Below are 13,760 nucleotides of genomic sequence, written 5' to 3'. Positions count from 1 at the left end.
TTTATTACTAGTTTCTCCTCATTGTCAGGTCTTTTACTACAGCCTCCTGAGGTGCTGCTGCAGCTGCAGTTATACATTCACCCCCTTCCCTTTGGGGTGATACTTGGCTTTTTCACTTGATATATTGATTTGGCCCGTGCTCTGTTAAAGACATGGCAGATGTATTCCTTCACATGTCTTGATTCTCACCATGCTGTAGCTCTGCCCATGGGAAGCATTTCTAAAGCTATTTTGGCTTCGCTGATAACAAGCCTGCTCTGTAGCTGCTGCTCCTGGCTTTCTTCAGTAGTAAGTGCTGCCCTGAAACGCCCACCACATGTCCCTTTCTGCTATTCCCCTTCCCCTCCCTCTCGGCCCCTCTGCCAGACTCATGCTCTTTGCAGCCTTATGCAAGATATTCAGTCTGCTTGGTGGTGTTGTCACTCTGCTAGAGGAGAGTGGTGATTGTGGTCCAGTTGCATGCAGCCAAGACAAGAGAGAAAAGGGAATGAACCAGTTCTGACCTGACATCAAGAAGTGGGAGCTCCCTGCAATGAGAAATAACTAAGGGATCAAAGCTTTAAATAGATTTCTAAGGTCTAATCTGGACAATGGGTTCTGCAGACTCACAGCAGCATTCCTGCCTCAGTTTCTGCACCACAAGTACAGTGTGAAGATCTCTACTTGAAGCCAGCTGATTTTTTTTTCCTATTTTGTTATTGCTGAGACGTATACATCTTTTTCTACAGAGCTGTTAGTTATTAATGGGATTCCATTTATTGGATGTCACTTCAATAAGTTCAAATGACTCAGATCTCAGCAGGGGTTGTTAATGATCATTTGAAGCAAAAACCATAAAAATAGGTCACCCTTTTTTGTGCAAAATGTGCGTTTTTCAACATAATGTACCCCATCCGAGTATATTGATTCATTTGGGCTTGCTGCTGTCCCCTCAGCAGCATTACTAGAAATAAAAAAGGCAAACCATAATGATATATTGCTTATAAATATGGTTGAATGGTAATAAATTCAAGTCACTGGCAGCTAATCACATCATCTGCATGATCTTTTTCCCACAGCATTGAGGGAGTGCTCCAGATCCTCGTGGCTGTGTGTGTGCTGATAGGATTTTCAATTACAACTGCCAGTTTCGCCATTTATGAAGTCTCTGAACACAACAGTGGGTCAAAGAGGCTCCAGCACATTGCTGGCATCAGTGAGACTTTCTACTGGACTGTGAACTTCTTCTATGACATGGTAACATCTTCTCACTAAATAGGTTCAATGTAACTTAAAATGGATAAATTTGATTGCAAATGTTGACATGCAGACTTTTTTTCTTAACATGATAATTATTAATAATCAGTTCTTTATTTCAGTAAATTCAAATGCATTTACAGGTATGTCCTCTCTTTACAGGTCATTTATTTGATCCCTGTGACTCTGACCATCTGTGTGATTGCTGCTTTCCAAGTTCCAGCATTTACAGAGCGGCAAAATTTGGGAGCCGTCGCCCTTCTTTTCGTGCTGTTTGGGTCAGTAATTTGGAAAAAAGTTGAAAACAGAGGCAACTTATTTGTGTCATATTACTTATCTCTTTGTCTGTGATGTAATTTTTTTTACCCAACTTGTTTATGATGACAAATCAGGCAGTTGAAGACAGAAAAATTTAAATACATCATTAGGAAAAAAACATCATAATAAATCTACCAGGTTTGAACCAAATTGTTAAAAGAACCACTGCATTTTCATACAATCTATTAGGTGTATCTATTTTTTAGTCAGTTGTAACATTTTTCTTACTGCTCTGTTACACTGAAGAACATGAATGTATCACTCAAAAATACCCAGAGTGTCAGCAAAATTAGGGGTGAGACAAACATTTCTTGTGTGTTGACGAAATCATGTTAAACATTGTTAAAAGTCTGTGTTTTAATTCAAACCAAAACTTTAAGACTATACTAAGCTTCTGGGGTTATGGTTATCCTCACTGTGTTTACCAGTTTGTACATTGCAGAGGTCTGCAGAATAAATTAAATACACACTATGACCAAAATAATATACTTCTCATGAATATAGAGTGCACTATTCACATAGTGAAGAAAATATGGTGAGTGATTTTCAGGGTTTCCCATAGAAAACGCTGAAAACTGAAAAACAGTTTCAAGGTTTTCTAAATTACTTAATATTATTGTCATTAAACACATCTTTATGATGTTTGCTCAGTTGCTAATTTGGCAATTTTCAATCAGAGAGTGAATTTTTTGACCAATTAGATGAGACTGGGCTTTTCATATGGGGTCCTAAAAGAGAAGAAGTGTAACTGGAGCCTGCGCTTCAAATAGTGAAGCCTTGAGACTTCTGATCCAGGAGCAGTAGTTAACAAGAAGGGATTAAGAATCAGTTGGAGGTCAGCTAGAGATGATTTATACCAATAATCCAGAAAGATGGACTGCTCATAGATTGGTGCTTTATATCGTCAACCTGAGCATTATTCTTCACATGAACCCAAGGAGTTTTCTTGGCAAAAAGTGAATCAGTGAAAATGACCTTGTGTTCTCCACAGAGGATATCACAATGTTCCTACATGTACCCCAGCCTTTCCTCACATATGCACTGGGATTTCTAGTCTCTAATGGGTGTTACTATGTGTGCTACGAGGTTAAATTTCAGCACAGAGCATACGGAGGCTGCTGCTGTTCAAATGTAAACACAGATCCTTTTATTTAATTCCTTCCAGAGACAGATGGCATCAGGATTGAAAGGCTGATATAAAAATCACTCTTGACATGTTTATCCCATTCGAGCCAAAGACGTTAGAGCTGTAGAACGGGGAAATGGAGGCAACAGAGCTTACAGTGTAACTTAGTGTGAGATAAGGGATAGCTGCCATCTCAGAAGGTTTTAAAATCAATCTGATAAAGTGATTTAGACTTTGGAACTGTATCAAAAGTAATTACACATTATGTTTCTTTCATCTGTATGACAAGACTCCTTTATGTTATTCAGCCACTGTAGCAGTTTAGGCCCCTATGTTGGTCGTTGTTGTTCTCAGGCCTCATAGTGAGCTCTGTATCATTGAAGGCCAAGTCAGCACTCTGCCTCTCATTTATCAGACAGATGTCTCCCTCCCAAGCAATGAGTAATCGCAATGCTCCATCTGTCAGGCTGCACCCACCTGGTCTGGTCTGCAGCCTTCTTGCTTCTGTTCCTTGTCATGGCTTGGCACTCGGAGTCTGCCTACCCAGCACCTTTTTTTTTGGACACGGCATGCAGATGCTTTGTCTCTGTCTGACTCTATCTGTTACTGTGTGTCTTTCAATTCCCACCTTGCTTATATATATATATATATATATATATATATATATATAATTTTTCTGTTCTTTTTTTCTCTGTTCCTCGCTGACCCAAACACCCCAATCAAAAGAACTAGCAGATAATGTGAGAAGAAAAAGAAAGATGTGCTGCCACCATGGGGAATAAAGAGAGAAGTCATTTATCTTTGTCTGTTTTGGCATTGTGACTGAATGTTTACCCTCCTCATGCTGTAGTATTTTCCACTTTCTTTTTTCAGTATTCTTTGGTGCCTACATTCATCAAGCTCACAGCTTTTTTTAGTCTGTTAAACACCCTACTGCCCCAAATCACCTCCTTCACCTAAAAGCACAAGTTTGCTTAATTTTAGAAGCTGCAGTAGTGAGAAAAAAGCTGACCTATTCCTCAATACTCATTTTGTTTGCCTTTAATTATTTCTATATTGGAGCTGCCCAAGTCTATTTTAGGGTGGACTGTAAAGTTATTTTTAGTAAACGGTTTGTTTAAAATAGCTCTCTTTTGTCTCTTCCTCAGGTTTGCTACCTTGCCCTGGATGTATCTGTTAGCAGGTGTCTTCAAAGAGTCAGAAATTGCCTTCATCTCTTATGTCTGCATCAACCTCTTCATCAGCATGAACACCATCCTGTCCACCTCTGTTCTGTACTTTCTTGGACAAATAGCACAACACAAACAAGAGGTCAGAATAAATGGTCAAAGTCAAGATGCCTGTGTTTGAAACTCAACAATGAGATTTCTAAACTCAATTTTACATTATAATTTCTCCTCTTCTGTCTGTCATTTAAAAAAAAAAACATTTTCTGTTATGTCCCTCCTGCAGGTCATCCAAGAGATCTTCAGTAAGCTATGCAATGCATTCCTCATCTTCCCCCAGTTCAACTTTGGGAACGGACTGATACAGCTGGCCAGATCAAACATTGAGGTCCAAATTCTCAGCGGCTACGGAGTTGATGCTTATAAAGACCCATATTCCACAGAGGTCTTAGGGTGGATGTTCATCTCTTCCATCATCCAAGGCATTGTTTTCTTTACCCTGCGCCTCTTGCTCAACAAGGCTGTCATGCGTAAAGTCAGGTGGGCAAAACATTTGGATGCTTTGTAAGCTAACAAACCAAGCTAGACCCGCACATCCAAACTCTTGCAATTCATTAAATGCACAGAATGTTGCTTCAAGATCAGTTTTAGTTATTTTTTTTAATCTAGATTTAACAATGTTTTAAATCTATGGATGATGTTTTGTTATAGTAAATGTAAAAAAGAAAAAAAAAAAAACAAGTTTTTGCAGTCTTCTTGCAGCCCCAATACAATTGTGAGATGTATTATGCAGATGAGTGATTAGTCATGCAGCAGAGCCTTTCTAAGTGATTTGGAAAGACAAAAATAAATTGCAAAGATTTTTTATTTTTTATTTTTAACACCTAGCAGATGTAGAAAACATATTCTTCCCCTTTGCAGGCATCTAATTTTCGGCAGAAAGACGGTTCCTGATTTTGCTCCCGAAGAAGAGGATGAGGATGTCGTAACAGAGCATCATCGGGTTGCCAGTGGAGCAGCCAGCTCAGACTTGCTGCAGATCAACCAGCTCTCTAAGGTCTATCAACATCTCAATAAGAAGATGCATGCTGTCAAGAAGCTGTCCGTGGGCATCCCTGCTGGAGAGGTACGCCTCAGAACCAGGAATATTGATTCATTATGAAATACAAGCAAAGTGAATACACTGGGGTTGTAAAAATGTTGCTTTAAGTTACAACCGTTTGAGTCTGTATTTACCCAATGAAGCTGGTGAAGAGTTTTAACATTTCCACTGGTCACTGTTTGAGGTAAAAATTTGTCAATATCAACTTTTTTAAAAATTCTATGCAGTCATATACCAGTAAACACATATATGAATTTGGAGACAGTCTTAGAAGGATTTCACATAAATAAATAAATAAATAATATCAATAATTACAATTAGAAAGATTGTCATTTTTATCCTCTAGTTGATTCAACTGATAAAGTTTCAGAGAAATCATTAATGCTTAACTAGAAACAGCTTATTTCTAATCTAAAGCAGTTAGGTGAAGAGAAATTATTCACTTATTTATGATTGTTTGTATTTCTTCATCTACTACTGCCCAGTAGTCGAGTGCTTTGAGTTACAAAGAAATGAATTTGTCCTCCAGTGCTTTGGCCTGCTGGGGGAGAACGGCGCAGGGAAAACTACTACCTTCAAGATGCTGACTGGAGATGTTAGCCCAACCGATGGCTCAGCACAGATCAGGGAGAGAGACGGGTAAGCTGCACTCTGATTTATTTATTCACACATGCATGCTACATGTTTTCACATCTTCCAGTTCAAGTACTGTTTGTTTTTGCAAAGTCTATGTTGAGTAAAACGGGTTTCTGTTTGTAGAACAGTTTCACAAAAATTCAAATGCTTATTAATGTGATAAGGAAGATTCTGGAAACAAAACAAACAAAAGAAACAATATCGACTCATATTTATTAAAGCTGTTTCAAATCTGTTTTTTGTTCACGTTGTTTTGTTTTGCATTTTTTCTCCCAGGCGGTTGGTGGACATCATGGAGTGCCGCTACAGGGGAATTAACATCGGCTACTGTCCCCAGGTGGATGCGCTTGATGATCTGCTCACTGGAGAAGAGCATTTGTACTTCTATGCTCGCGTTCGTGGCATCTCAAAGAGGGAGATAGATGGGGTAAGGAAGAGCTGCAAAAGCAGCACTGTCTTTCAAAGCTTTGCATAGTGACAACATCATCCAGAAAACGACACAGAATCTGATAGAAATTCCAAGGTGCATTCTCTCTGCGAGACTAGGAACTATTGCTTCCATGCATACTTAATCAGAGTGTGTGAAGTGTTGAGTGATGTGTGTTGAAAGCTCTACAGTCAGGGGCGAACCAGAAAAGCTTCTGTTGTCAACTCGGCTCGGAGTCCAAACTTCAGAATTAAGCTGAAGTTTCCATCAATAAGGATGTTGTTTAAATCTATGGAGTTTTATATTTAAATGATGCATTGATGGTGGTAGGATCTTATTAGATGTGTCACTTTGGTTTCATTCTTCTCGTTTATCCTTGAGAGAAATAATCAATCTTACTTCTGTGGTAATTACCTCATGTGCCTGTCTGTCACTGCTGCCAACATGAGAGGAATTAGCAGTGTAACAAAAAGAAAATGGAGTTTAGAAGGACTTAGGAAACATTTTGCATATAAATCAAGTAATCTCTGTCTGTTTGTCAACCAGTGTGTTCTTTTGTATCTCTTCTAACCTTCTTTTTCATCTGCTCCAAACTTGGTTGGGTGCATTGATTGATTCCAAAGGAATCAAAAGTAAAGTATGAAGTCAAAGGAATGAGCAGTGTTTTCATATTTTAGGTCGTCTTCTGTTCTGAATGTTGTACTAAATAGCAAGTTCAAGAATGTTAGCATTGTTTTGCAACATCTCGATCAAGAAAAACTTAAGCCTAAGACAGAGATATTAGGAACCATGATATTAGTTATCAACTTTCTTTACTGAGTCAGGATTCCCTCTTTTTAACATAGCCTTCTTTATCTTTAATTGCATTTATGTCTCATACAGTCTCTTAATGAAGAATTTCTGGAAATCACATTTGTTTTAAACCAAAAAAGTGATTAAATTAAAGTGATTAAGAAAGTTATTTGATAAATACCAGATAAACCTTTTTTCCCTTTTGTGTTTTATACACAATACAATAGCAGGAGTATAAAACGGACCAAACTTTAAGCTTATTCATTTTCTTTATCACTTGACTGAAGTAAATGTCAGGCAATGCAGGGTTTTTGTTCCCATGGCAATCCAACACATACCGTTTATACCTGCACAACTTTATTCTGTGTCAATACCAGTACATAGCTGAGGATAATATCACTTTCCATATTATTTAATCCAAAACACTAAAAATACCTTTTTCCATAGCTGCTTTTTTTTATCTGTAAATTACCATGGTGATCCAGCCGGGAAAAAAAAAAAGTTTTGTGAATTACTTTGCTAACCCATTTATCTTGCTCTATAGTTCACCTCACTGCCCGCACATTGCAGTTCCAACCCTGTGTGACCTCACAAAGATTTTATCAGCTCAGATACTATAGTTATAGGAAGTCTCTAAAAGCTAATAAAAAGGGTCAACTATGGTAAGATTCAAGAATGTTGTCATAGTTTCAAAACAAAGTGGCAGAAAGTCATCACTATACAGAATTTATTTACATTTATGACTTTCTTGACTTTTAGAAATTTACACAAATGTAATGTCATTTTTCAAAAGTAGTGACATGAGCAGCGGCAGTTGTCATGACCAATCCAGCTTGTATGCAAAGAAGAAAAAAAAAGCATTTTCACTTTACACCATTTTCCACAGAGACTCAGCATTGATTGCCTCTGACACTCTTAGTCATGTTATCAGCAGAACTGAAGACAAACATTTCCAAGTATGCTCAGAGACACAAAAGACACACATAGACAATAAAACACAGAAATAGATGTCAGACACTAATCACTGTCACCGCTGCTGTTGCAGCGCCTGCTCTCTGATCAGAGAAATGACAACAATGGTTGTAATAGCCACAACATTGGTGTCAGGCTAATTCACAAAGATCACGTTATATATAGAATTCCTCTTATGATGTCTCCCGCTGACAGTCCCGTAGCTGTGGATAATGAGACAAGCCTTAATGGGGTCATTTCACATTGACATGGTTTTGTCGGCTTAATGAGCTGTTACATCAAAGGTGTTGCAAAATGGCTTTTATGAGAGAACATGGGGGAAAAAAAAGCATCATATTTTGATCTGAACCTGGCAGGAATATGATATATTGTGCATACTAATCATTCAGATTCGGATTCAGAATACTGAGTAGTTTTCTAAAGTATGTCATTTTATGGACAGAGTTTAGATACCCTGGATCAGTGAGCTGAACAGAAAAACCCACACTTAAGGAAAAAATCCTATTACAAAGTAAAAGCAGAAAATCTAAGTGAACTAAGTGAACTGAGGTATCTATTGCATTAGCTTGCTTCATTGATCTGGTTTGCAGACTTGCCTGCTGATGGAAAAAAAGGCCATAGTTTAATGGGAAATGACCTCAGGCTATTTCAAAGCCCACTGGTATTTACAGCACGCACTTCCATGTGATTAATAAGCAAGAATAGAAAGTTTTAAATGTCTAGAAATGGTTATGATTCAGTCAGGGTTCCTGATTCTTGCTGTCATTGGGATTTAAACACAAAGAATCCACTGACATGCACCAAATGGGTTATTCTGCATCAGTTTTGAAAGCCCCAGGACTGCATAGACAGAATAAAGTCACCAGGTAAAGCCATCATTGTTGTGCAAACACCATTAAATATGCATGTGAACACAGCCAATAGACACTTCATGTAATTTATTGTGCTGCTGTACTGGACAGAATAAGCAATTACAGTAAGAGAATGAATATCAACTAGGAGCAGGGCCCCTCTGTGCTCTTTGCCCTTGTAAATCAACATTTTCCTGCTTTGAATAGGCTCGGAAATAAAAGTAGCAGCACACTGAAACGTTGAGGACTTCATTTTTAATATTTTGCTGAATTCATGAAATAGGAAATTAGCAAGGTTTGTTTAGATTTGCTGAAATTTCCAATAAAGTTTAATTTTATGTTTGCAAGTTGGACATAGCATATAATTGTGAAATGGTCTTTTTTTAAAATATATTTTTCTGTTTAGTCAGTTTTGGAAAGTAATTATTAAACCTTTTGACTTGCGTTAGATGACCAATTTTATTTCTTCCATATTAATTAGAGGTTTGCAACAGCCATTGCAATTGGTGGTGTCTGTTATCTTACTTCAGACATAAACATGTGAGGGTGAATGAAAAAAAAAAAACTGTAGTGTTTGCTGTTCTGCTCATCCGCAATCTAATTCCCAGCATGCTTCTTTTATAGGTGGTGAACTACCTGCTGAAGAGGCTGGAGCTGAATTACCACAGAAACATCATTACTGATGGTTACAGCTGTGGCACCCGCAGGAAGCTCTCCACTGCACTCGCTCTCATCGGGCATCCACAAATCCTGCTCCTGGTGAGCCCCCCACCCACACACCCGCACACTCACACTTAAACTGCTGCACCTGCCCAAATAATCGCCTTACTGGTCACCAGACAAGAAATATTAGGCCAAATGTGCACTGTTTTTCTTGAAATGGTCTTTGAATAAAGTAGATATTGATCTGCTGTATTGGAGAGATTTCATACAGTTAATTAATTTGCTGCTACAAGCTTATCCAGTGGTGGTCTTCCATGTAGCTTTACACTTTTATTTCTCCATTATGTCTCCATTAAATCGTCTCATTTTGTTCTCATTTTTATTCTTTTTCGCCCTCAGCTTTCTTCATCATTTTGTTTTACTTTGTTTTCGTTTTTGCGGGTTTTTTTCTCCCATTTACGTCTTTTTTTTTTGCATTTGTTTTTACTCTTGCTCGTCCACACTCATCTGCACGCTGTCTGCTACACGTTACATTTTTCTGCTGATCATTTCTTGATCTCGCCATATTGATTTTAACATCCTGCTGTTCCTGTTTCATTCCTGCCTTCTCCGTAGGATGAGCCGAGCTCTGGCATGGACCCCCGCACCAAGCGACACCTATGGAAAATCATCTCCGAAGAAGTGCGAGGAAAATGTGCCGTGGTCCTCACCTCTCACAGGTATGAAGTTTATCGCATACAGATTTTTGTTTTAACTGAAACATTTTGATTAATACTCTACATTACTAATATCTATACCTTACATTTTTCTAGATAAGACTGAATGTAAAATGACATTTGCTTGTGCAGAGCTGGTTATCATTCTAGCACTATATGCTTTAGGTAGATAAGAGCTACAGGAACCGTAAAAGCAGGCTAATTATTCCAAGCTCAAAGGATCCTTCTATGACCTTAATTTTTTTTTTTCTCATTGTGTCCGCTGCTCAGCATGGAGGAGTGTGAGGCTCTGTGCGGCCGTCTTGCCATCATGGTGAAAGGTCAGTTCCGATGCCTGGGCTCTCTGCAGCACATTAAGAACAGGTTAGTGACCTCCACTCATCCTTCAGCCGACCATCTCTTCCTTCCCCTCCCCGCTGGCTTACTTGTTCCTGGGATATGCAAGAACACCGCTTTGTTTATAAAATATTTTTTGTGCAGGTTTGGCACCGGGTTCACGGTGAAGATGTACTTGGCCGAGCCCTCATGTGACGCAGAGGCAATCACTGCTTTCATGCAGCGCAGATTCCCCTGCACTTACCTCAAGGTGACCTTTCTTAACTGTTTGAAGCTGTCACAAGTACTTTGTAGAGGAGAAATAAAAAACAATAGTTTGTTTTGAGGAAAAACAAAATTGTATTGAAAATGTTAGTTTGTGAGTTTACTTTATTTTATTTTTTACTAAAAGTAAAAAGTACCATTAAGATGATATTTCACAGCAACATATTTCTAATAATATATGATGTGTTTTTTATTACCATTAGTTTTTTTTTTTTACCTTTTACACATCAGTAGACTCATCGTAAAAAAATATTTGCTATCACAGGAGTTTAACATGAAGTCTGCTACTGAATACAAATTACTTAAAAAAAGCTTTAAATAGTCACATATTCCAATGTATTAGAAAGAAAATTTAATATAATTGTAATACTTGGATTTTGCTTATTGATTTTTTTAAAGGCAACGTAACACTATTTGTAAATATTGCGCCTTATACCAGAAAAAAAACGATGCTGGCACATTATTTTATTTTCAGCAGAAAGAAAATGTAGTCTTTTTTACATATAAAACTCTTGGGTGCTCCTCATTCTTAACAAAAATTACACTCTCAAAAACAGCAACTACAAGTGTACTCAGCATATTCTAAAAGGTGTGGAATGCTGATGTTTTTGTGGTTTATTTTGGTTCCTGCTTCTCTTCAGAAAAAAAGCCTCATGGTGAGCTTTATTTTTTTTTGTTAACACAAAACAGGCTCTTAGTCAAAATGGGACTTCTGTTTTCCAAGTAAATAAAGAAGAATTAAAGTATATCATCTATAATTTCTCATTAAAAACAAAACATGGTTGAGTAGAACATATTTAGCATTTATAACTGATCTAATTAAACTACTTTTATAAAAACATGCAGACATAAACATCAACAGCAAGAGAACTGTTAAAAAGTAATTAAGCAATGTTTGACAATGTCACTGTAATTACATGACTCGCTTGCTGCATGTGACTTTCAGCATTAAATAGATTTATCCTACGAGGCAGGAAACATGACCCAGACATATTGCTGTGTTTGGTGTTAAAAACAAAATGCCAACAAACTGTTGCTTTCTTTCACGTCCAGCAAACATGAAGTGGCACAAGCAATTATGTTTCTTTATATGGTATTGTTTCAAAAGTCATCTGAAGGCAGCACAATAAGCAAAGGGGTCCACGTTTTTTTCCATTTGTGTGATCCAATACTATCTGTATACAGCTCAATCCAGCACAGATCCAAATACATAAAACCCAATTTAAACACAATCTGGTAAATTATAAAATGCCAATTAGTAAAATGTTGTTTAACTAAGGAATATGTGAATGTGCTAAAACTTTTTTTCTGTGTATTTGTCTCTGTGATCAACCCCTTTCCAATCTCATGTAGACATTTAAAACCCCATGTTATCATATTGATTGCTAAATCTTTAAAGACTCTGATTATTGGGTATTTTACTCTGTCTTATTGACGTTAGTATCTGTTGAGCTGCATAGACATTTTTCAGCTGAGGTTATTAGGACATGCAGTGTTCCAGGTTTACTCCTGCAGCTCAATATATATAGAACTTACTGTGTATTGACTAACGAATAATATAGATTTGTTCCCTACGCTTCCAGGGAGTTTTATTTTTAAGATAGGTTCTGTTTACTGTATTTACTCTGCTTGTGTTATACTCAGACCTTTGCACTTTTTCAAACTTTCAATGCCCTGTTTCTGCATTCTGTCTGAACACACAGGACCAACACTCTGCCATGGTGGAGTACCATGTACCAAATGCTCCTGGAGGGGTTGCTGACATCTTCAACCAGCTGGAGTCCAACAAGAATGCTCTGCAGATCAAACACTTCTCTGTGAGCCAGACCACACTGGATGAGGTGAGGAAAAAAAAAAGAAGACAGGCCATAAACTGAGAATGAGGGATAACTAGTGTGTGGCTTTGTAGGGGTGGGTAGACTGTAGCAAGGGACAGAAAGAGAAAAAAAAGAACATGAGATGAGAGAAGGTGTGAGAGGGCGGTAGGGGAAACAGGGGCAGAAGAAAGATGAGTGGGAGCGAAAGACAGAGAAGAGAAAGTTTTTTTTTTTAAAAAAAAGGGCAGAGGGAAACTGACAGAGGGTAGGCCTGAGGGAAAATAAATGGAATATGAGTTAGTGAGAGAATCCATGAGCTTTATATGCAGCCAAAGCTGATATCCTTCAACTACTCTAAAACCTCTGGGACTCTGGGATTGGAAGACACCACAGCCAGGAGAAAGACGGGGGGTTAGGGTGGGAAGCTCCTCCATTCGATTAGCTAAAAATCACTGTTCCCTTCAGAGAAAATGATCACCTTATTTATTGGCATGGGTCTTACATTATTACTGAACCTCCACAGGTCTTCATCAATTTTGCCATGGAAAATACTGGCATGGAAACTGTGCCGATTCACAGTGAAGATGACGGTGATGGGCTGGACTCCATTAAGGCTGTAACATCATAAAGCTGAATGTCATTTTTTTTTTTTTTTCTTTTGCCATTTTGTTCATTGTAAGATGAAAAACACTGCCACTACTTATGATAAACTTACCATTTATATACATAAATACATACTGCAAATATAAACTGTTTTGAAAAATGATTCATCTCTGGAACGGTACTGAGTGATCAAATGAAGGCTAAATGACATTTCTATCTCTACCAAATCAAATCTGAAATGAGAAGCAGAGTACTATATGCACTTTTATACATTAATACACAGATAAAGTTGCTAAAAGATCTTGTGTTTAAATATTGTTTTCCTGTTTCACCTTTTATTTACCCAATTTTTTAAGTTTTCGCTTAGTGATTGGGATGAAGAACATTCATTTAAGTGTATTCCTCATGATCATCTTTGGTTCAGCTTAATGTTGCCTTTCTCTGATTGTATATAAGACATACAATCTCTTATCATTAAATATGAAATGGAAAGATGTGCATTTTTAATCTGTAGCATATGTAATTATTCTCCCTAGATCAAATTTCACAAAAGAAAACATCAATTGTCAAACCTCAATATGCATTTTTCCTCTGTTTCTTAACAAATCCTCTAAGGGGATGTCTCATTTCTGGAATGACTCTACTGATTTTCAGCTTTTCTACTGTCTCAATATGATCTTAACTGTATACCCAGTCTGTTTTTAATGATCAAAATAAAACTATTTTTCAAGTGCT

At 37.6% G+C, this 13,760-nt stretch overlaps 1 protein-coding gene across 1 annotated transcript in view; it reads left to right on the top strand.

Annotated features, from left to right (window-relative positions):
• Positions 1-13,760, top strand: part of abca12 (ATP-binding cassette, sub-family A (ABC1), member 12) — a 61,337-nt gene extending 47,577 nt beyond the window's left edge. Inside the window, exons 59-71 of the mRNA XM_017423850.2 lie at positions 1,059-1,236; positions 1,399-1,514; positions 3,829-3,991; positions 4,133-4,386; positions 4,768-4,972; positions 5,478-5,587; positions 5,861-6,011; positions 9,251-9,385; positions 9,905-10,008; positions 10,276-10,368; positions 10,486-10,591; positions 12,309-12,446; positions 12,946-13,760. Coding sequence (XP_017279339.1) covers positions 1,059-1,236; positions 1,399-1,514; positions 3,829-3,991; positions 4,133-4,386; positions 4,768-4,972; positions 5,478-5,587; positions 5,861-6,011; positions 9,251-9,385; positions 9,905-10,008; positions 10,276-10,368; positions 10,486-10,591; positions 12,309-12,446; positions 12,946-13,050 — 1,858 coding nt within the window. The 3' untranslated portion in view covers positions 13,051-13,760. The remainder of the gene's footprint in view (positions 1-1,058; positions 1,237-1,398; positions 1,515-3,828; positions 3,992-4,132; positions 4,387-4,767; positions 4,973-5,477; positions 5,588-5,860; positions 6,012-9,250; positions 9,386-9,904; positions 10,009-10,275; positions 10,369-10,485; positions 10,592-12,308; positions 12,447-12,945) is intronic.

The sequence above is a fragment of the Kryptolebias marmoratus genome, linkage group LG6, assembly GCF_001649575.2.
Source record: "Kryptolebias marmoratus isolate JLee-2015 linkage group LG6, ASM164957v2, whole genome shotgun sequence".
Classification (NCBI taxonomy): Eukaryota; Metazoa; Chordata; class Actinopteri; order Cyprinodontiformes; family Rivulidae; genus Kryptolebias; species Kryptolebias marmoratus.
Note: the sequence above shows the minus strand (reverse complement) of the source record. Positions and strands in the feature narration are given on the sequence as shown.